Source organism: Heterodontus francisci, chromosome 23 (genome assembly GCF_036365525.1).
Source record: "Heterodontus francisci isolate sHetFra1 chromosome 23, sHetFra1.hap1, whole genome shotgun sequence".
Lineage (NCBI taxonomy): Eukaryota > Metazoa > Chordata > Chondrichthyes > Heterodontiformes > Heterodontidae > Heterodontus > Heterodontus francisci.
This window is the reverse complement of record NC_090393.1, coordinates 9,390,449-9,414,684: the sequence shown is the minus strand read 5'-3', so window position 1 is coordinate 9,414,684 and position 24,236 is coordinate 9,390,449. Positions and strand designations below refer to the sequence as shown.

The 24,236-nt window shown below is 41.6% G+C and overlaps 1 protein-coding gene and 1 long non-coding RNA gene across 3 annotated transcripts in view; one reads left to right on the top strand and one right to left on the bottom strand.

Moving 5' to 3' along the window:
- Nucleotides 1–13,051, top strand: part of zdhhc8b (zinc finger DHHC-type palmitoyltransferase 8b) — a 236,779-nt gene extending 223,728 nt beyond the window's left edge. Inside the window, exon 11 of one of the 2 annotated variants that reach the window (XM_068054651.1) lies at nt 240–13,051. In XM_068054651.1, the coding sequence (XP_067910752.1) occupies nt 240–423 (184 nt within the window). In that variant the 3' untranslated portion in view covers nt 424–13,051. The remainder of the gene's footprint in view (nt 1–239) is intronic. The other variant, XM_068054650.1, reaches the window with a different exon arrangement.
- Nucleotides 13,052–16,056: 3,005 nt separating this feature from the next.
- The window catches only part of LOC137382561 (uncharacterized), an 18,469-nt gene continuing 10,289 nt past the window's right edge, over nt 16,057–24,236 (bottom strand). Inside the window, exon 3 of the long non-coding RNA XR_010977218.1 lies at nt 16,057–19,255. This is a non-coding gene — a long non-coding RNA (uncharacterized lncRNA). The remainder of the gene's footprint in view (nt 19,256–24,236) is intronic.

The following is a 24,236-nucleotide window of genomic DNA, read 5'->3' as shown; positions in this document are numbered from 1 at the left end:
GGTAGTGCATCTTGTCTTTTGAGCCCTTCTGAACTGCTGAGGTGGCAGCATTATTTCAGACTGACTTGTATAGATTGAATAAGAAATTAGACTATTATTGAGCCTGTACAATAATGGTGGGTTATTACACGGATTGTATTTTAATTGAGATAGTGACCTCGTGTGTTTCTGTCTAAACAGGCTTCGGAGAAATACATGAATTGAACCAGTGCACCAATTGTCTTCTTTCTGTTTTTCAGTGATGAGTTTCAGATGAAAGCAGTTCACAGCAAAATTAACGGACAGCCAAAACGTTTATCCAGAGTGGATAGTCGGCTAAGCTCAACTTCTAGTTCCCATGGTGCTACAGTCAGTCCCACCAGACAGTCCAACGTAAAAAAAGTGTCGGGCGTAGGTGGGACCACCTACGAGATCTCGGTGTGAACAGCCATCAACCACGGCAGCTGTAAAGCTGGATGCACTGTGAAGACTCTTTAGCAGCAGCTATGTGTTATTTTTGCCCAATGAGCTGCAGCCTTATTTCTCCAGGCATTGTTGTACAACCAATCAGAAACGTGATGTCAGTTCAGGGCAGGCCCACCGCAAACTTTTGCTTTTGTTTTGTTTTCTCTTCTGCGCCATAAAGTGATATTTTATCATACAAGGGAAGTACGGTTTTGATTGAAGCCACTGTTGTACACTTGCCTGTCCATGGGAATCTTGTGTAAAAGTTTGTGCTGTGATGGTTTAATATTAACCTGGACTTCTGTAATGATTTTATGGTGGTGAAGAATTTTAATCTGGGCTGCCATTCAAACTTGTCAATGCCAGTTTGACAAATGTAATACCTTTTTATTTTGTGTTAATAGATGCTGACACAACTGTGCGGCACCAAAGCTTGTTGGTTCCCTTCCTTCTCTGGAGGAAGTGATGCTCATACATCAGCCAAAAGATGTTTTAAAACACTCTCCTCTCAAAGGAGACTTTATGCCATTAGACAACCTGTCAGATACCCTTGTGTGTGAGTATATGTGCGTGTGTGCACCTGTGTGTCCATTAGGGCTTGTATGAAATGTTAAGGGGGAGTGCATTGTTACAGGGCTTAAAACCCTCAAAGCTTTAAGGATGTTTGTATTGATAAACAATGCAATTTATTAAAACATTAAAGATTCCTATCAGTAATCAAATGTTGGAATTGACAATGTATACAGTTTTATAGACACCTAGGAGAGGAGTTAACCTATGCTAAGATAATTATGAAAGAGTATTATAAAATTTTCTCATGTAAGCAAATTCGCTGTTTTGCCATCTCTAGACTGATGGGGTATCAGAATTCAGGCCATTTTCACACTGCCACAAAATAGTCGAACAAGGGGTGTTTGCACCATGGTAAATTTTTGATTATTACCATAATTTTAAGGATCTGCTGAGGTGAGGTAACTTCACCTTAGACAGTTAGGGGACAAGTCAACGTATATCCCTCCCCTGCATCTCATAATAGTATCGGTGCAGGACTGGGAAAGGGTTTCCAGCTTCTCCATTTTTGGCCTGGAAAGAGGCAGGAGAAAATCAGTTCCAATATCAACTTTTTTTCAGTGCGATGTCTGGCATACCATTTTATTAATTGTCAGCAAAGAACTCAAATGTGTGTTTTTCATGAGTTTTAGGATAACATCGAATGTGTGAAATAGTGAAATTAACCACTTAAATGGAGCCCAGTTTACCAATACCAAGGTAAGCCTTTGAGCTGCACTTGTGGCCATTAGCCTTGTGGGTATAAATATTTTTTGTATTTAATTGAGACTTTTTCATTCTTAATTTTGGTCCTTTTGACTTAACAGCTGCAGCAGGTCTGATATAGATCAATGGAAGGTTTCAACATGGAATAAAATTTGAAGTGTGTCCGATTTTGTTATTGTTTTAAGTGAAATGCAGCCATCTTTTTTTCTAATTTTTAATTCTGTTAGTATATGCAGTAACCTTCTCATGGGAGCCCCTCAGTGGCTATTCCTTAAAGAACATGCTGAGTATCCATAATCCCTAATGTCACAAAATACAGTATTAACAATCCATTTCTAATTATCATGAAGAGAGAACTGTAAGTTAATAGTTCATTGTGCTAGTAAAGTTTGAACTCGAAAGGGTTCAGCCCATCAAGCTTGTTTTGCTGTTTGGCACCCTCCCCCACAACCCCAAGCTCCCAGTTCTCTATTGCAAGACAAAGCAAAGGTTTATTTTACAGTACTTTGCAGAATCAACATCAGGTTGTAATTTATTCCATAAGCTTGAGCTTTGGCCAAAGTTACTCCTTCAGCTTCATCTCGCTAACCTTTTCTCTACTTTTGTTATATCATTGTTTGTTTCCCCTGTGATTCCACATCTCTGGATCCATCTCATTTGAGTTTGCCTCCATTGTTTTAAATTCCAGAATCATGTCTTACTAGGGCTTTGTTTTAATCTATCTCCCTCCCCTTCTGACCACTGCCCCCACCCCCCCAAAATCAAGTTGATGTCGTTGATTGAATAATCAGAAATGTGTTCCAGGCCTCTTTGTCTTTTCAAAGGTACAGTTAGAGCAGCACATAATCCAGTTTGGGTTGAATCAGTGCTTTGTTAGTAGTCATAACCTCCCAGACTTGGACTCCACCCATCTGTTGTCTTTGGCAGTTTCTGCTGCATAGTGTTTAAAAGATTTCCAACATATTGTAAATTAACTATTTCTCATGTTACAATACAGATAACACCAAATATTTACAATTTCAGGATTAATGTGCATTACCTTTCATCTTTCAGTGTTAACTTCTATCTGCCCAGTCATTTAATCTATGTAAAACTCCTTGAACAATATCTGTTGCCATAGAACATCTTGTTTTTCCACATAATTTGGTGTAATCTGTACAATTGACATGTGACTGCATCCCAGTATCCTCCTCAAGGTCAGTACAGCACTTAATATCACATAGATAGACATCCTACCATTGATCATTGCAGCTCAGTTCGAAGTGGTGCCATTGACAACTGCTCTCTGGTTCCCATTGCTAAGCTTTGTACAGCTTGGTCTATTATGAAGCAGCAAAAAGAGTTTATGCAAAATTCCCTCCAACCTCTGTGCCAGATGTACCTCATCAACTTTTGAAAACCTAGTCAAGATTTGGGGGGGTCAACTGGTTAATTAATGACATGCAAGCATCTCATGTTAATGTTGCTTCTATTTTAAATACTTGAAGACAAAATATTATACAACTGTCTGAGAATTGTGCTTGTAAAATGGCAAGCACAGTCTAACCTGTTCCTATGAGACAATTTTTCTATGTTCAGGGCATTGAAATGTGCTGTTCACAGATGCCCAGGACCCTGTGGTGAATGGTTAGTTATAAGTTTGTCTAAATATGGAAATTCTATGATAGGACAAACACAGATGAAATCTGGAAGTAACAGTGCATGCCCTATTGTGCAACAGACACCAAAGCAATATTACAATTGTAAATCAGTAATATATGTGTTTGACCATTCAAATGCATAGAGTGCTGAAGTGGGTTAGAAAATTGTGAACAATTGCCCAGGTATGTCCTGTACACAAAAAGCAGGACAAGTCTAACCCGGCCAATTACTGCCCCATCAGTCTACTCTCAATCATCAGAAAAGTGATGGAGGGTATCATCAACAGTGCCATCAAGCGGCACGTGCTTAGCAATAACCTGCTGAGAGACTCTCAGTTTGGGTTTCGCCAGGGCCACTCAGCTCCTGACCTCATTACAGCCTTGGTTCAAACATTGAAAAAAGAGCTGAACTCGAGGTGAGGTGAGAGTGACTGCCCTTGACAGCAAGGCAGCATTTGACCGAGTGTGGCATCAAGGAGCCCTAGTAAAACTGAAGTCACTGAGAATCAGGGGGAAAACTCTCCGCTGGTTGGAGTCATACCAAGCGCAAAGGATGATGGTTGTGGTTGTTGGAAGTCAATCATCTGAGCTCCAGGACATCACTGCAGGAGTTCCTCAGGGTAGTGTCCTAGACCCAACCACCTTCAGCTGCTTCACCAATGACCTTCCTTGAATTACTAGGTCAGAAGTGGGGATGTTCACTGATGATCACACAAAGTTCAGCACCATTCGTGACTCCTCAGACATTAAAGCAGTCTGTGTAGAAATGCAGCAAGACCTGGATATTATCCAGGTTTGGGCTGATAAGTGGCAAGCAATATTCGCGCCACACAAGTGCCAGGCAATGACCACCTCCAACAAGAATCTAACCAATTCGCCTTGACATTCAATGGGGTTACAATCGCTGAATCCCCCGCTATCAACATCCTAGGGGCTACCATTGACCAGAAACTGAACTGGAGTAGCCATATAAATACCGTGGCTACAAGAGCAGGTCAGAGGCTAGGAATCCTGCAGCGAGTAACTCACCTCCTGACTCCCCAAAGCCTGTCTACCATCTACAAGGCACAAGTCAAGAGTGTGATGGAACACTCGCCTGGATGGGTGCAGCTCCAACAACACTCAAGAAGCTCAACACCATCCAAAACAAAGCAGCCTGCTTGATTGGCACCCCATCCACAAACATTTACTCACTCCACCACCGACACACAGTGGCAGCAGTGTGTACCATCTACAAGATGCACTGCAGCAACGCACCAAGGCTCCTTAGACAGCACCTTCCAAACCTGCCACCTCTACCAACTCGAAGGACAAGGGCAGCAAATACATGGGAACATCACCACCTGCAAGTTCCCCTCCAAGTCGCACACCATCCTGACTTGAAACGATATCGCTGGTTCTTCCCTGTCGCTGGGTCAAAATCCTGGAACTCCCTTCCTAACGGTACTGTGGGTGTACCTACCTCACATGGACTGCAGTAGTTCAAGAAGACAGCTCACCACCACCTTCTCAAGGGCAATTAGGGATGGGTAATAAATGCTGGCCGAGCCAGTGATGCCAACATCCCATGAATGAATTTTTTAAAAAAAGGACAAAGTGAATGCTACTGTTGGATTCTGCTGGGATCAATGATTTGTAATAATCCTACCAGTGAGAAGAATTGCTTTAACTGGCTGAAGATCTTTTGTTCTAGAATAGAAGTTTCACTATGCAGCCATCATAGACTGATCACAAGTGGTGCTGTTTTCAAAGAGTATTCTTAGAGAGCCTTATCCATTTGCCAGTTCGTCAGAATACGTGAAACAATATTGCTTGCTTATTTGCCGAACGTGACCGCGGGTTAGAATTCTGTTGTCTTGTCGTGTACCCCTTCTCTCTGTTGAAACTTCGTAATGGAACTTTGAGAATTATTGTTCATAAAAATAAATAAAATTCATAAAAATAGTCTTGATCTGAGCTTAACCGGCTTAAAGTTTCCCCTTTCTAGAAAAAATAACATGCATTTATATAGTGCCTTTCATGACATCAGGACATCCCAAAGTGCTTTACAGCCACTGAAGTACTTTTTGAATTGTATCACTGTTGTAATGTAGGAAACATGACAGACAGTTTGTGTACAGCAAGCTCCAACAAACTGAAATATGATAATGAAATAAAAACAGAAAATGCTGGAAATACTCAGCAGGTCTGGCAGCATCTGTGGAGAGAAACAGAGTTAACATTTCAGGTCATTAACCTTTTGTCAGTTCTGAATATTTCCAGTATTTTTCTGTGTTTATTTCAGATTTCCAGCATCTGCAATACTTTGCTCTTGTAATGTGATAATGACCAGATAATCTGTTTTTGTGATGTTGATTGAGGGATAACTATTTCTTCCTGAGTTAATGCAGGTAGAGATGAAGAATGTATCTTGGCAAGCAGGATGATATAAGAATTCTCTAAATTGCAACGTTTCTACAGTGACTACACATCAAAAGTGCTTCATTGGTTGTAAAACACTTTGGGACGTTCTGAGATCATGAAAGATGCTATGTGAATGCAAGTCTTTTTTTTTATAAGTGAGGTTGACTGGGGAAATCATGAGAGATGATTAGTCTATGGTCAGACTTGTGAGTAGGGATTTTCATATAGAGCTGTTGTGTACAACCAATTCTCTTTATAACACTTTATATTTTCAATAAAAATATAATGAATATCATAATTGCCCAAGCAGGTTAATTGAAGAACATCCTTAAATCTCCCAACGGTTGAGCCCCTTTAAGATGCAGGTTTGACTCAGTGTCCTCTTTTCTTCATGTGACGTGCTTTATATGGTGTGATAAAGCTGTCCTCAGTGTTTGATTCTCCTGCTAGTCATGCAACTGAGCAACATTTTGAACTAGATAATTATTGTGAGGTAATTTAATATTTTCTATATTCTACCGATAGTGACGGTTAACAGACCACCTTTTCAAATTATTTGACAAAATGTCTTTGTCAAATTACAGATAAATTACTATTGCCATTCCTACTTTTCATGTGCCCATTGGTTTTTAATTTCTACCCCAAGACCTCAGCGACTTGACTTTTATTGCAATCCAGTTTGTTCATCATCTCCACAAGTTCAAATTAGAGTTTAACCAAAGCTTATTAAACAGTGCAAAACTGGGGAGGCTAGGAGCTGTGCACTTGATCTGTGAACACTGAACAGTCAGCACAATGAATTAAAAGCCTTGTATCTGGAACACTGCCAAAACGTCAAATTGAATTGTCCCCCCACCCCACCCCGCCTCCCACCAATCCTTTGGGTTTCTTTAGAAAATGGGCACAGGTCCAATCCCAGTATATAAACAGCTTATTCTAGTGCAATAGATTATCATCTCAGGGATATGATTTATCTGTTCAGTAAAATCTAATAAAAGATTTGCTATCATACTGAAGATCCCCTTGACAGTGGGTTTTAGTGTCTTTGCAATATCTTAGTCTTTTTTATTCTCCACCCGCTCAGCTGTTTTTCTCGTTCCTCCTAGAGCCTGTCACTCCAAAATAATGTGCATCATTCCAAAATTGAGTAAACAGACGCACAACATCAGGCATTTGCCAGTGCCATTTTGTAACTAGCAGGGTTACCATGGGTGTGCAGAAAGAGCCCAGTATGACTGATTTAGTTTGTCCCAGACCCCAAGGATGGGGAAGGGTAGGGACACAACCTCCTGCAGATGGCATGGTGGCACTTTGTAAAATCAGTAAATGAACTTTGTTTTTGTCTTGATTCTGTGAAATATTGCCCCATCATGAAGGTTTCTGAAGTAATACAAGAGAGAGGCGGGTAATCCGTATTTGGCAGGAATTGTCCTGGTTAAATTTTTGGATTTGGCTAATAACTACTGTAACTTCTGAGTCAGAAGGTTGTGGGTGCAAATTCCACTGCAGAGGCTTGCGCACGTAATCTAAGCCGACACTCCCAATGCAGTACAGCGGGCGTGCTGCATTGTTGGAGGTTCCGTCCTGCAGGTGAGCTGTTAAAGCGAGGTGGACATAAAAGATCTACTTGACGCTATTGGAAGATGAGCAAGGGAGTTCTCCTCGGTGTCCTGGACAATATTGATCTCTTGGCCAACATTGTTAAAACAGATTATCTGGTCATTATCACATTACTGTTAGTGTGAGCTTGCTGTGCATAAATTGGCTGTCACATTTGAACATTACAAGTGATTACACTTCAAAAGTATTTCATTGGCTGTAAAGCACTTTGGGATGTCCTGAGGTCGTCTAAAGGTGCTGAATAAATGCAATTCTTTTTAATGTTCAGTAAGCTTTTGGTCATCCCCCTAATGATCTCTAACTTGAAATGCCTTTCATTTCATATATTTCATAAGTGAGAAGATATATTACCATAGATTGTGACACTTGCTTGTTATAACATAGGCTGGATTCTATATAAGGCAATGTACAATGAGTAATCAGATATCATAAATTACAATATCAGTTTGACCAAAGTTATCCTATTTACTTGCGGTTTGTGGAATCCAGTTATTTTGGCTTTTGGCAAGATTCCTTTTGGCATTGTTAGTGAGCTTCTTTAGTTGAACAGCTTCATTTGAACTGAAGTGCAAGTACATGTCATCATTTAGTTGTTCATTCTCTTTGTGGGATCTTGTGTACAAATTGGCTGCTGTATTTGCCTACATAAATACCCCTCAAAAGAATTGAATTGGCTATTTAGCTAGGATCTTGAGTCTGTGATGAGGTGTTATGTAAATGCACCTTCTTTCATATCTGGTTTGTGCATGTTGTCGAAGAATAGCCTATTCTATTGTATCTGCAGCTTGATGATAAAGGAGTGTTAATAGTGGCATGAATAGATGCAGAGTGGCTCATACCTGTCAGTCTGCACAGAGCAAGTGTCCATCAGAGAAGACTGTTATTCATACTTGTCTTCTTTAATTGAAAGTAACCGGTTAACTCCAGGGAAAGCATCAGAACACATAACTAAAATAAAAGCAAAATACTGCGGATGCTGGAAATCTGAAATAAAAACAAGGAATGCTGGAACCACTCAGCAGGTCTGGCAGCATCTGTGGAAAGAGAAGCAGAGTTAACGTTTCGGGTCAGTGACCCTTCTTCGGAACACATAACTAGTTGATTAATGGAAAGATTAATGACAAATCAAGAGCAGTGCAATGATCGCATCTCTTCACACAAAAATGCAGATAGGTTTTCTCTTGTTTATTACTTTGACCGCTACATTTTGCACTTATGTTGTCTCCTCCAGTCTGCTGTCCAGTTAATCTAAAAATAATTGATCCAGCTCATTTATTTTTCAATCCCGAACAATTAAGAATTGTTTCATTTCTTATCAGCCACTTGAATTTTCTAGATTTTATTACACTCAGACACCAACTCCTAGCAGACGCCTCTCTGCTTATAAGTGTAAGAGACGAGAGTCCTGTGGTGACCCTAAGCCATATAATGGGCTGGATTTTATTATCCCGCAGCTGAGAGCAGCAGTGGGTAGGCAAAATTGCGGCCTTCCTGCCTGTGAGGTTAGTGGCCGCACTGCCGCTATTTTGTGGTGGGCAGCCATTTAGCGTAAAGACGACAGCCGATCCCCTCTTCCCCCCCCCAAAATCATGTGGCGGGGGTTGCATTGGCAAAGCCATTAATGGCATCTCCTGATGTTGGATTGCAGAAGTCCCTCCTTCATGCACCCACTCACCCCCAACAGTATCCACTTGCAGAGGTCCCTCCTTCCCTCACATCTGCAGATTGAGCTCAGCGGCAATGTCCAATGTGGGAAAAAAATTCCACAAGAAAACAACAGATCACTCACCTAATCTTTGCAGGCACTGATGACTCTCACTTCGGTGGCGGCAACCTTTCAAAGATGGAAAAGTGAAGGCACGTGAGTGCCGCACGTCATGCATAAGATTGCGAACGCCTGGTAGGGTCATGGCAAATTAGATGCAAGCTCATACAAAAATGATGATCCAGTCGCGTTGCAGCGGAGGTGCTGCCACAGAATTTCACTGTCTCCGAGAAAATCGGAAACCAGCATTACGGCATCTGGTTCCATGGTGGACAGCACTGCGCCAATTCTCCGGCCTCCCCCGCCAAAAAAACCCGCCTTCTAATGGAGCATAAAATCCAGCCTAACGTGGGCAAATCACTTTCTAGTATGATTAATGCAAAAAGTACTTTGTTCAAAAGGTTCTACTTTTAAAGCTATTATCTAGAAAGACCAAGTTATGCAAAGAAAACAAGACCCTAATTATTTCTGTTGAAAGAAAATATGCAAGGAAGTCTAGTTACTATTTGGCTTTTGGCTCCATTTATTCTCCTTTTCAATGTTCTATCATAGGCACTCACCTCCATCCCTCTTTCAGGTAGGAAGTTTGTTACCATGGGATTCCATAATTCTATGACTTGGTTGTAATATGAGCTAAGTGTAGCCACACGTTTTATTCGTGTGATTGCTATATGCAGGCTCCCAAGAGCTGTTAGACCCCCTGCGTTCCTCCCCCTCCTTCACCAAAACTTGTCCAAATTTGAATATCCATAGAGGCATCAGACATAGACCAGAGGTGCAAAATTAGAATCTTGTGTTGCTGGATTATCTGGACTATGCATGCATATGGCAAAAGGGGTCTAACCCCTACCAAATGTTCTCACCCCCATCCCATTAACATCTAGTGCTCAGGGTATGTTTTTTTTTCTTCTAAATCTATTTGTGTCTCTGATATTTGTTTGGGGCTGACTGACCTGCCGTGTTCCATGAGTATATGACCGGTTCTTGTAATTCATGCAGTTTTGAAGGACAACCAATCGCCCTATTTAATAATTAGTATTGGAGATTCAGATCTATACTACATCTCAGAGCAATTTCAGCTTTACTGCATCCTTCCTGCGAATTGTTGCACATGCATCATGGCAGAGAACCTTAGCCCTTATGCCAATTTGAAAGTTTGTGGTCAGCAAAGGGCACAAATATATTTTGGGTGGTGATGTGTTGCGTAACTATTTTGGGTTTGATCGATATGTTTTGCATGTCAGTTCTTGCTTTTAAGTTAACATTCTGCAGTAATGTAGCATTTGATTGCAGTGTGAACATTTGCATATTCACTTGATGCATCATTGAGGCAGACTCCTTCATTATTGGTGCTAGGTAATCAAAGTGACACGAAATAAAAACAGCAAGTGCTGAAAATATTCAGGTCAGGCAGCATCTGTGGAGAGAGAAACAAGTTAATGCTTCAGGACAATGACCTTTCGTCAGATCCCTCTTGAAATGCTCATGGAATATAGTGGCCCCGTCAAGAAGATGTTTTTAACAGTATGAAGAATAAAAAATGGCTGCTTGTCAATTTTTAATTCTTGCAATCAAGGGTTCAGTGAATGCAACTTTAGATTCTGCAAATAAAAGAAGTGGAACAAAAATCTAAGATCATTGGTGTAAAAAGGAAACTGTGCATGGTGGAAATCTGAATCAACAATTGCAAATTGTAGAGATACACAACACGTCTGTCTACATCTGCGAAGAGGAAAGATGATCAACTTTTAGGGTTCAGATACCTTGTCAAAACTCCAGCTCTGACCAAGGCTGTGCACCTTACCACAGTGTCAGTTGGCAGCACTCTCACCTGAGTCAGAAGGTCGTGGGTTCAAATCCCACTCCAGAGACTTGAACACAAAATCTTGGCTGATACTGCAGTAGTACTGAGGGGTTGTGGCACTGTTGGATGTGCTGTGTCTCTGATGTGACATTTAAACCAAGGCCCTATCTGTTCCCTCAGGTAAATATAAAAGATCCCATAACACTATTTTGAAGTAGAGCAATCATGCACTTTGGAATGTCCGGAGATGGTGAAAATGCCATATAAATGCAAATCTTTCTATTTACACCTGAAGCACTTGTCTGTTCAGGTGTGGACCTTCTGTATATTTCCACAGTTTTGTGCTTATGTTTACCCACTACACAGATTTTGGTTATAGCACAGTGTATAACTGATTCACAGAGTTACTAAAGGGGTACCCAAAACATCCCTCCAGCTTAGCTGTTTATGAAATAAAAACTTCCAGCTCATGTTTTAGTATGAATTGCTCAGAAAGAGCTCTTCGGGGCAAAAAAAAAACACATAGACTTTTGAACCACAAACAAAATTACAGGGATGGTGTTCTGTGTGCGTGCGTGTAAATATGTTTGCATGAGTTTATTTAAATGTAAAAAAAAAGAAAAAATATTTATTTTCACTTGTATTTAAGCACAGAATGGCTACATTTATCTTGTAAATCTTTGAAGATAAGGAATTACCCAGCTGTTAACATCTTTCAAAATTCAAGGCTTTGTTCTGTATTGTTGATCCTGTCCCATTAAACTCAAATAAATGTTTTCTGTGTTTTATGTATATCACAGTTTCTACTGGAATGTAATAGCACCTCTTTTTCTGAGAATCAGATACACTAGTGAAATGAGCAGGTTTTGTTTCTTTTGTACATATTCAAATTGTTTTAACTGGTCAAATATTGGAATGATCTTTAACCAATATTGTTCTGCTAATAGCATTCTTAAATGTTAACAATCAGGTTTGAAGTTTTTGTATCTTTTACAAAAAGACCAATGGACTTTAATCACAATCAATTCATGTAATTGCCTGCCTTTTTTCCCCCTCTCTGTAACAGTCCAAGTTACATGGATGATGTGATAGTGGATGGTTATGCAGCCACCAAAGAGCTTTCGATTTATGTAGCAGTCTGTTGTAAATTTGTCAAAGAGGATCTGAGTGGGGAAACAATGAATCGTTGCACCATTTGCTACCTGTAGTTAGTGTTCTGTAAAGCTAAGCAATTGGAAATGTACATTTTGGGTAAAGGTTGATGCTTGTTTAAAGTGTATTATTATCCACGTATTTGAGTAAATTACATATTTTCACCAGGTTCAGAAATTAAAACAGTTAACATCCTTTGTGGTTCAGTGTAAAATTTACTGCCTAATGGGGAGCTGGGTCACACAAACCAGGAAAGTCCCAGACTTGATCCTAGGTCTGTTTAGAGTTAACTGTGGTTAGCACCGCAGCCTCTCAATCCAGCAACCCGGGTTCAGTTCTGGGTACTGCCTGTGCGGAGTTTGCAAGTTCTCCCTGTGACTACGTGGGTTTCCGCCGGGTGCTCCGGTTTCCTCCCACGGCCAAAGAATTGCAGGTTGATGGGTAAATTGGCCATTGTAAATTGCCCCTAGTGTAGGTAGGTGGTAGGAGAATGGTGGGGATCTGGTAGAGAAAGGGCGGCACAGTGGCGCTGTGGTTAGCACCGCAGCCTCACAGCTCCAGGTACCCGGGTTCAATTCTGGGTACTGCCTGTGCGGAGTTTGCAAGTTCTCCCTGTGACCGCGTGGGTTTTTGCCGGGTGCTCCGGTTTCCTCCCACAGCCAAAGACTTGCAGGTGATAGGTAAATTGGCCGTTGTAAATTGCCCCTAGTGTAGGTAGGTGGTAGGGAATATGGGATTACTGTCGGGTTAGTATAAATGGGTGGTTGTTGGTCGGCACAGACTCGGTGGGCCGAAGGGCCTGTTTCAGTGCTGTATCTCTAAATAAAATAAAATTTAAAAAAAATATGGGATTAATGTCGGATTAGTATAAATGGGTGGTTGTTGGTCGGCACAGACTCGGTGGGCTGAAGGGCCTGTTTCAGTGCTGTATCTCTAAATAAATAAATAAATAAACCAGAGCGGCACTAGGATTGGTTCTGGGTAGGGGACACAGTGGTGGGGAGGTGGCAGTGTTGTGGGTGGGGGTATTAGACAGCATCCCATTCGTGTTTCCTATTCAGTGATCCCGTGTTCGAAATGGGCACCCATTCAGAACAGGATCAGGTGTGTTTGTGATGAACCATGCAGCCAAATAGCCCAGTGATGCTGCCTAAATGTACATGTAAAGGCTGCCCATTAAGACACGCATGATACCTGTGGAACCCCAAATGAGAATGAGTTGGCAATACTAACAGGGTGAGTGGGGAATTTCATTAGTAGCTGGTTATGATGCAGTCTGTCTTCCAGAAGAGCCTTTTGTACCATTTCAGTAATGATGTTCTTAAAAGCAGAGCAGGAAGTTCAGAAGGAAACTTATTATGTATTAGCGGGCAAAAAATTTGAAATGATTAGTAAGTGGATAATAGTAACATGATTCGAGCTTTGCCTTGTAATGTCATATGGTTGTTGTACTTAAAACATTAGTAGAAATGGCTTTTGGGTTCCAATCAACCTTTTAGCCCCCTTAACCACATTTATTACTGTGTTTAGTAGTAATATAAAGTCTTGTTTTATTGTAGAAGCCATTACAAAAGACAAGTCTATAAAAACTTTATATTTTCAGAATTTGCTTTTAAATAAATTTAATAGAAACCCTAAAACATTTCAAATGATTTTTTTTATAAACAAATATATTCTTCATCGTTTAAAAATATGTTTACTAGTGCCTAGAATTTAAACATCACTTAGAAGAGGGTATTACTTAGAATGTTATAAACTGGAAGTGTGACTAAAGATCACAGAAAAATAAAGTTTGGCTGAAGAAAGTTACTCAGCCCAAGTAGCTCATCCTTCCAAAGAAACCCACAACCCTCATTACAGCATCACACTTCCTCCTAGTGGATAGATCCCGTGGTACTAATTTGAAGAAGAGCAGGGGACTTCTCCCAGAATTGTGAACAGTATTTATTCTTCAACCAACATCATTAAAAGAGATTATCTGATCATTATTATATTGCTGTTTTTGGGAGCTTGTTCTGTGTAAATTGGCTGCTGCGTTTCCTTAGATTACAACAGTGATGGCATTTCAAAAGTGCTTTGGGATTCCCTGAGGTGATTGAAGGTGCTGTATAAATCCAAGTATTCCTTTTTTTTTATTGAACGTTGCCAGAATTTTAGCCCTAATCGCCTTACCCAAAGGCGCTTTCAAGGTACTCTTTGGTTCAGGACATCAGTCAGTCCTGATCTTGCCGTTACTACGTCCCCTTATCCTTCCATCATGATTTAACTAGAAATGATGTTCTGGATAACCTTTTCTATTAAACTTAGCACCTTGTAAATTTTATGAAGTCTCCTCTCAATCACTTATTTTCAAGGTTGAAGCATCTGAGTATTTCTGACCTTTCCTCATATCTCAGCCCTTCATATCTCAGTCCTCTGTCACTAGGGATCCATCTCATGGCCATTTCCTGCTCCTCTTTGGTGCTTGGATGTTTCACCTGTACTTTGGTGACCAGAACTAAACACACTGCCCAAGGTTGACAAGAACACTCTTCCATTACCTTCAACATGCTCACTGCTTGCAATTCCAAAAGGATTCCATTGCAGCAATAATATACTTTCAGCAGGGTATTTTAATAAAGTATTCAATAGCATTATTTCAAATTGTTAAATGTTTTCTACCATTTTTACCCACTTCTTCCCTGAAAGTGCTGATTCCTTGCTAGGGTATGGCTCCTTTTGGTATCTGCTGCCCCCTCAGTGGCCTTGCTTTATGTGCAAGACTTGATGCTGAGGGTCGGCAGGCTATTAAAATGTGGAAATGTGTTGCCACTGAGTCCAATCTCTTATCTAATGCCAGTTTGGGTAGTTTTTTCTGGATGGCGATGGGGAGTGGGAGCTCTGGTCAATTTTCTCTTCCCTAATCTTGCGCTCAGTGGTGGGGTTGATACAGTTGACACAACTATCTCCGCACAGGTTAGGGATTGAACCTAGGATCTTCCTTTTCTGTATGCCTTAGTTGATTAAACTCACTGAGCCATTAGGATAATCCTAGAATGGAAGTTTAATCCTGCGATCCCACATGTTTATCCCAGATTCTGCTTCTGGAGGGACCACTGATTGGAAGTATGGAGTTTCCCCAATGGAGGGAAAGATCTGAGGTCAATCAATCTTCACCGCTCACACAATCAGTCAGATGGCTGGTTACAGGTAGGCACTGATCAAGACTTGAGTGAAATGTGTATGAAGTTTAAAAACCATGTTTGGTGTGGTGTGGAAACCAAAGGGATGATGCAGCTGAAATTCCTCAACCTCGCTCTGCTTCCAAAATGAGGTGAAATGGGAATCCCAATGTCAATGACCTCCTATTCCCAACCCTGCCAGAGTATCCAGTGCCAGGACACACCGTGAGCCCACACCAGTCTGGCTGCATTTGCCAAATCACCAGTGAAAGAAGCTAATATGACTGACTTAAAAATCAGTAAAATGTGCCATTTAGCTTCCTTCAATTTGCTGGCCTACCTCCTTTTTAAATATCAGGCCATTTATGATGGACAGAACTACCTCCACTTGCAGGAAACCTCCAAAATGACACCTTCAAGGTCCACAGTGCTTCCAGGTCCCACTGTTAAAGGATGGTTTTTATTTATGATAGGATGTTCTATCTAATCGTGTTGAACTGAGGTCCCACCTGCCCTCTCAGGTGGATGGAAATGATTCCATGACATTATTTGAAGAAGAGCAGGGGAGTTCTCCCTGGTGTTCTGACCAATATTTATCCCTCAACCAACATCACTAAAATAAATTATGTGGTCATGATCACATTGCTGTTGTGAAACCTTTCTGTGTGCAAATTGGCTACATTTCCCACATTACAGCAGTGACTACACTTCAAAAGTACTTAAGTAATAAATAAAATAAATTTACTTAATAAAAGTTTTATTAAGCATACAGTGCATAAAATAGCATTTAAGCATACATTTAAAAGTTAGTACTTATAACCCATACTTGATAGTTGGGTATTACAGTTCTGAGCTCAGTATTCAGGTTGATCAAACCCAATGAATCCAACTGCTCATTGGAATCAAAAATTGTTTTCTATATTTTGTGAGCTACAAGTTCTTGATCATAATGTCCATATGTGGCAAGCTACACAATGCTGATATCTTGTATAGCCTTGTATATTTAAACTGCACAGTAGTTTCCTACATTACAAGAGTGACGACATCTCAAAAGTATTTCATTGGCTATAAAGCACTTTGGGACATCCTGAGGTTGTGAAAGGTGCTCTGGAAATGCAGATCTTTCTTTACTTTCTGTCCTTCTGGTGGGTAATTTTACATGGGGGTATTAAATATAAAAGCAATCAAGTATTAAATTTATACCAGATACACAGGTTAGGTCACATTAATGCTATTACATACATTTCTGGGCACCCCATAACTGGAAGGGTATTGATGATATGGAAGATTCACTACAGTGATACCAGGAGTGAAAGGTTATCGTTAGGAAGAAAATCAGAATTTTTTCCACTGGAATAATGTAGGATGTTTTCAATAGTTTGAAAGGTATTGAGATGAGTAGTAAATGTTTGTTCCAACAGTTGACTATTTGGTATTAAAGGGACATAAACTCAGGATTATCACCAGAAACTATGACAAAAATTAGAATGACCTTTTTTGAAAATACGATTATTGGAACATACAGCAGGTTACCACAAGCGGCTGATTAGGCATAAACTGTAATATCATTTAAAAGGGAATAGGATAAGTGTTTGAGAAGAAAAACAAAGTGTACAGGGAAAAGGTAAGAAAATGGCTAGTACATTAAGCAGACATTGTAGCTTAGATTTAGAATCACTGGGGAGACATAAACTTAATGGACCTGGCACCCGTTTAAATCGAGAAAGTTGGGAGTGTGGTGGAACGTGCAGAAGCTTTATTTTTCAAAGAGGCTGATCAGGTTGTGGAACTGTATTCCGGAGATAGTGGTGGGGGCTGACTTCTTTCAGTCTTTCAAGAAGATTAGTGGAAGGAGGCAGAGGGTGATGGTAGAGGGTTGTTTTTGTGAATGGAGGCCTGTGAGGTATCGCAGGGATTGGTGCTGAGACCCTTACTGTTTGTAGTGTACATTAATGATTTAGGTGTGAATACAGGAGGTATGATCAGTAAGTTTGCAGACAACACGAAAATTGGTGGGGTCATAAATAGTGAGGAGGAAAGCCTTAGACTACAGGACGATATAGATGGGCTAGTAAGATAAGCAGAGCAGTGGAAAATGGAGTTTAATCCTGAGATGTGTGAGGTGATGCACTTTGAGAGGTCTAACAAGGCAATGGAATATACAATGGATGGTAGGGCCCTAGGGAGTACAGATGGTCAGAAGGACCTTGGTGTACTTGTCCATTGATCACTGAAGGCAGCAGCACAGGTAGATAATGTGGTTAGGAAGGCATACAGGATACATGCCTTTATTAGCCGAGGCATAGAATACAAGAGCAGGGAGGTTATGATGGAGCTGTATAAAATGCTAGTTAGGCCACAGCTGGAGTACTGTGTACAGTTCTGGGCACCACACTATGGGAAGGATGTGATTGCAATGGAGAGGGTGCAGAGGAGATTCACTAGGATGTTGCCTGGGCTGGAGCATTTCAGTTATGAAGAGAGACTGGATAGGCTGGGGTTGTTTTCCTTGGAGCAGAGAAGGCTGAGGCTGAACATGATTGAGGTATACAAAATTATGAGGGGCAAAGATAGGATAGATAGGAAGAAACTTTTTCCCTTAGCGAAGGGGTCAATAACTCGGGGGCATAGGTTTAAGATAAGGGGCAGAAGGTTTAGAGGGGAGTTGACGAGAAATGTTTTCACCCAGAGGGTGGTTGGAATCTGGAACACACTGCCTGAAGAGATGGTAGAGGTAGGAACACTCTCGACATTCAAGAAGTATTTAGACGAGCACTTGAAACACCATAACATACGAGGCTACGGGCCAAGTGCGGGGAAATGGGATTAGTTAGGACGGGTGGTTGATGGTCATCGCAGGCTCCGTTGGACCGAAGGGCCTGTTTCTGTGCTGTAAAACTCTGACTCTAAGATGTTGGATGCATTATTGGGGAACTACAAGATCACAGTGGGAGGAAAGTAAGATTTTGGGTAATAACCAATGAGATGGGGAATTTTTGACAGAGGTTTCCTGAGTTGCCTAGAGGTGTCTGTTTTTTCTGCTTCACCAAGAAGGTTGGGGAGATGGGGATGAAATTCAGTACGGGACTGATGGTATTTTATCATTCTGATTACACAGCAATAACAAAAAATGGAATTGGAGTCAATAGCTTCAGTTGAAAAGCTAGTACCAGCACAGACGTGATGGATTGACTATGGAAAGCATACTAGCTGAGCTCAATCCTGGCCTCATCTGACATTCCCATGTACACAAGAGAAACAACTTGGACTTGAATAATGCTTTTAACATAGCAAAGCATCCCAAGGAGCTTCAAGACAGCAGGAAAATAGGACAGAAAGCATGAAACAGAAGAGTTAGTAGAGGTGACCAAAGATGAGACTGAAGATGTAAGTTTTGAGCCTTTTGAAGCAGGGGAGAGATGAACCAGAGCTGGAGGGAGAGAGTCCCTTAGTGCAGGCTTTGTCACTGTGATGAATAAATTTTCTCATAATTCAAATCTTAAAGTCTCTTTTAAATTATTTTTATAGAAAGAGCCTAATCATTAGGTTTGCAAATGTAGAGTTTGTGTTTAGCAAGGATCCACATTACAGAGATGTGGCTGGAAATTAGGAGTAAGGAAAACCAGATACATGGCTACCATGACACAAGATGGGCTTCATATGTTGATCCAAAGCCATTCGAGTTGATCCAACCAGAGACCCTTTCTGATGACTTGGCTGATGTCAGCTTGACATCCTGGTTGGATGGAGACGGACCGGTTGGCCAATCATTCGGATGTCTTTGAAGCCAGCTCTGAATGACAGCCATATTGGGTAAACACAGTTTTGATTTTATTTTGTCCTGGAAATGGATAAACGTTTTGAACTCGATTATCGTGGTTAGAGGAGGGTCCCACAATACGTCTCTGAGGTGGGGGTATGTTGATAGTACCATTCACAGGTAGATGTATATCTTGGAGCCCTCTCTCAGCTTGCTGTTTTTCTTGTACCTCTGTATTGCAGAACACATAGAGGTGGTGAGTGGACACCAACCAGGTAAATCAATAAGGTTAGTAACATGTTGCATGTTTTTTTTTTAATATGTCCGAGGGCACATCAGTTAAAAGTTCTGTAAAGTCCTGTAATCTGTTGGATTGTCTTTATTACTGCTATCTGTTAATAGCTTCAAGTCACAGTCTGATGGAGTGCCTATTCTACCACTTTATGAAGTCTAAGAAATCATGAGAGTATGACAGATGTTTCTATTTAATCTTTGGGCTCACTATATTGCCAATTACTTCATTATAAGTTCATTCTTAGGATGTGGACATCACTACCAATGCCAGCATTTATTGCCCATCCTTAGTTGCCCTTTAGGAGGTGGTGGTGAGCCACCTTCTTGAACCACTGCAGTCAATGTGGTGAAGATGCTCCAACAGTGCAGTTAGGTAGGGAGTTCCAGGATTTTGATGATGAAATAATGATGATGTATGTCCAAGTGGAGATGGTGTGTGACTTGGATATGCTGGTGTTCCTCTGCGGGTGGGGAACGGAGACTAGAGCAGAGGATGCATGTAGGGCTGAAGAAGTTCCAAAGTTAGAATGGACCAAGGTCATGATAAGATTTTTGAAATCAATATAATGGGAGACTTGTGGAGGTTACAAAGAACTGGTGTGGTAGGTAAGTGTGATGTTTTACAGGACTTTGAAACGGGAGCCACTTGACATCGATCATGAGTGGGAAGCCACCATATTCCAGGGTGTTGAAATTAGCCCGCTCAGAACAGGCTTATAACTATTAACTGAATAGCGCAGTGCTACGCCAAGCATAGCTATTAACATTAGTAAGTTACTGGGGAATTTTTCACTCCATATTTGATAGCTGTGTTATGACCAGCTGAGGAAGGGGTCTAGGGCTCCCCTCTCGGCCCTTTTCTGGTTTGGCCGTAACAGGGTTTAACTTTTAAAAACACAATGTTTTTAACTTCCCTTCAGTGAGTCCTTGCTCACTGCTCTCTAATTGTAATTGTAAAGGAATCAATCAGACAGATTTTCTCAGATTTAAACAAGAAAGGTGTAGGTTTATTAACCTTAAAACTCTAACTCAGTAAAAACTACTAAAAATACGAGACGCAACCATGCTAGCGTGCATACACGATAAACACAAATAGATACAGAGGAGGAGAAAGAATTAAAGGAGAAAGGTTTGAAGTAGTAGATGGAATTCAGTTACTGGTTTTGGGTTGGATATAAAGTCTTTGATTGAAGTAAAGTCTTGCAGTTCTCTTTGGGGCCCAGTGCACACTTTCAAACTTGTTTAGCTAGTACCAGAAGGCTGCAGGGGCTTCCGTGGGTCCCTGGAACTTTGCGTGAGAGACAGAGAGAGACCTTGCTTCCCTTTTGGTCTTCGAAAGCAGTCTACCTCAAAACTTTTCTGAGCACAATTCAATCAATTGCCAGGTTGGCCAGCAGGTTAGTCATGTGACTTGTTCTTTGTTTGAAACCGCATCGTCTGCAAGGTTTGCAGATTCTTCAAAGCTTACCAGACACACTCAGTCAGGGTGGCTGGCTCTTACACAGACAATGACTCTCAATGTCTTTTGATCATTACTATTGACAAAACCCATCTGGCTAACTGAATCAGGGGGCACTTCCATTGTCTCTCTGTGCAACGGTCTCTCAGAATGCAATTGTGCAGCCATGTTTTCAGCCACTGCTCTGTGGTCTTTTTAAACAAGTTATTTTCAATGTCCAGTAAGCGTTCAAATAGTGTTCCATATGGTGAAATTAATATGTTTCCATATGGTTTCCATCACACCTCCACATCCGGCCAAATGAAATGTGTCATTAGGGGCAGCATTTCATTGTAAATCAGAAGGAAGAGGAAGTACAGGAAAACACACGTGTTTCTCTCATTCATTCAGAAATTGTAAAATTGTTGCAGTCTGTCTTTCCTTTTTAGCAGTGCGGCTTTAAACTGCCCTATTTCTCTTGAGGTGGGTCTGAGATAGTTATGTGTTGCCCGAGGGGTTTAAAGTTTCTTCAGTATCAGCCTGTAATATGTTGGGAATGGGCATCCCATTAAACATGTGATTTTTGGGGAGGTTTGCATATTTCCATGATTGTCTAGGGTGCCTTTGTTCTTGTTGAGGTCTGCAGGGGGATGGTTAGATGTAATTAGCCCTGGTCTGGTGTTCTGATCATGGCAGTCGGCAGTGGATGGATCCACTCTGATCTCTCTTTCAGTGCTCTGATGAGTCATGCAAGTGCTTTTCACTTTAGGTTATGGTTGGTTCCCTTTTCTCCTGACTGTGGGCGAGGATTCTTTGCTAATCTTCCCTTTGCCCTCTGTTACATTCCTGCTTGCAGGTATTGTCCAGATTCTACTGCACTCCCCTGCAGTACTCTAATTAGGTGAGGCTTCACCCTCACTGTTTCTCTACCCGCTGAAAGACTTTCTTTGTCACTGCAGGTTTCGGTAAATGCTGTCGGCAACTCTGGTGGGATGCTTCTGGTGTCTGCATTTACACAGGAGGATAGAAACATAGAAAAGGATGTGGGGTCTAATTTTTTTCAACGTTTCAGGGTTGGCTGACCGGACAGTAGGGGTTTTCATTTGGGAATCCTCCCGGACTTACTTTAACTTGTCCTCTTTGTCCCTTTTTCCTCTTTCCTCTCTAACTTTTTGCCAGCCCTGTGCCTGTCTGTCCCCTTTTGTTCTCGGCAGGGGTCCCTTACAATTCACCAGCCCTCTGCTGGAGGGTCCTCCAAATGCCGGTACAGGACTTAGGGGTGCAGATATCACTGCAGGTTGGGGTTTCCCCTTAACCTGGCACATGTGGCAACTCCTATGGTACTCCACCACATCTTTGTGGAGTTTTGGCCAGTCAAACTGCTTTGATTTTTCGTACACCGACATGTACAGCCACTGTACTCTCGTGGGCCATTCTTAATATTTCTCTCTGGTACCTCTGCGGCACCACTACTTGGTGAACCACTATCCACTCTTTGTCCTCAGGTCTGTGAGGAGAACTCCATTCCCTCATCAGTACCTCATTCTTTAAACAATAGCAATCAGGGACTCCCTCTGCTTCAATTTCAGTCTGGGCAGCCTGTGCTAACTTTTTCAGTACTGGGTCGGCTCACTGAGCCTCAGCAAGGGAAGATCTATTTAATCCATTCCCTGGGTCCTCTAACTTTCCAAAGAAAGTTTAAGACAGACATCATGGTCATCTGCCTACAATGCCAATTCAGTCTCCTCTGGGGAGCTGGTTTGGTCATAGCCCGATTCACTACCCATTCAGGGGAACTGCGTCTCCTGCCAATGCCCTGTCTCCCTGACCTCCTTCAGTGTCTCTTTCACTATGGGTGGGGGGGCAGGTACTACCTTCGCCCCCGCCAGATCATTACCTAGGAGCAGGTCAAACCCATTCATAGACAAACTAAGGACAATCCCCTTCAGACACAAAATCCAGATAATCTTCTGGAATCCTCTTAAATTTTCCTGCACCCACAGCAGTATTTTTCCTGGGTCTTACTATTGCTGCAGTTAAAGCCACAGCTTGTTCAGCTGTGCTTTCCATCAGGGTCCTTTCTCCTTCATTGAGCAGGTGTGCCCTGATTAACCCTCTAAGCTTTCCCTATAGTTTCCAGCCGTCAGCTTTCCGATAACCTGCCTAATTACAATGGAAGCACACAAGTCTCTGGGTCTCACTCCTACTTACAGCACTATGCTTTTTGGCTAGAGGAGGGCCCCCTGTGTGTCCTGCTTTTTTTCTCTCTCCCAGGACTGCTTGGGCTCCTATCACCTTCCCACCCTTTGTCCTTTTCAGGTTTGTGGGGGTGACTAGGAAAGGTTTTCCCCTGGGGAACCGACTTGTATATTAGAGCAAACTCATCAGCCAGAACTGTGGCTTGCCTTGCTCTACGTACTTTTTATTCCTCCACATGGGTCTTTATGGAGAGGGGGAGAGAGTTTTGAAATTCCTCTAGCAAAATCACCTCTCTGAGGTTTTCATAGCTGGGCTGCACTTTAAGAGCCCTCAACCACTGGTCAAAAGCCAGCTGCTTACTTCGCCCAAAACTCCAACTAAGTTTGATCAGTCTGTTTCTTGAGGGTTCGGAACTTCTGGCGGTAGGCTTCTGGTACTAGTTCATATGACCCAAGGATAGCATTTTTTGTCAATTCATAATTTGATGAGGTCTTATCTGGCAACAGGGAATAAACCTTATGGGCTTTTCCGTTAGCTTACTTTGCAACAGAAGAGTCCAACTCTCAGCCGGCCATTTTAACTGCATTGCAAGTTTCTCAAAAGATACAAAAAATGCTTCCACGTCTCATTGAATTTTGGAATCAGTTGGGAAAATTTTAAACATTCAGTACACAGCCCCGCACCACTTGTATTTTCCAGGCTTTCACTGGGGTTACTCTGTCGACCCCTAGCTAACTCAAGCCACCTCAGCTCTCTTTCCTCCCATTCCTTCTGGAAATTTCTTTCTCTCTCTCCTCTTTTTCCTGTCTCTCCCTTTCTCTCTCTCTCTGTCTTCTAATTCAAGTTTCCTCTGTTCCAGTTGTATCTTTGCTAGCAATACCCCGTCAGAGTCTATTTCTAACCCTGTTTCTGATACTTTAGATTCGAGGGAAAAATGGTTGGCCACTAGTCTTAGGAGTTTGGACTTACTAGCCTTGGCATGGAAAGTGATCCCACACTGCTCAGCCATATTTCTCAACCCTTCCATAGACAGTGCCTTTAACTTATCCCAAGTTACTTCACCCTGGCTTGGGGAGTTACTGGCTTCAGTCACGGATATGATAGTATTCTAGCACACACAATCATAAGAAAACCCGTATTGAAATCTTTTCTCTTTTTTTTGATTGGAATCAATTTGATTTCCCACTTCCAATTTCTCGTTTGTCTGTGGGTCCAATCTCGGAAGCGAGCCCCCAAATTTCTGTTACAACCAGGTGAGGAAGGGGTCTCGGGCTCCCCTCT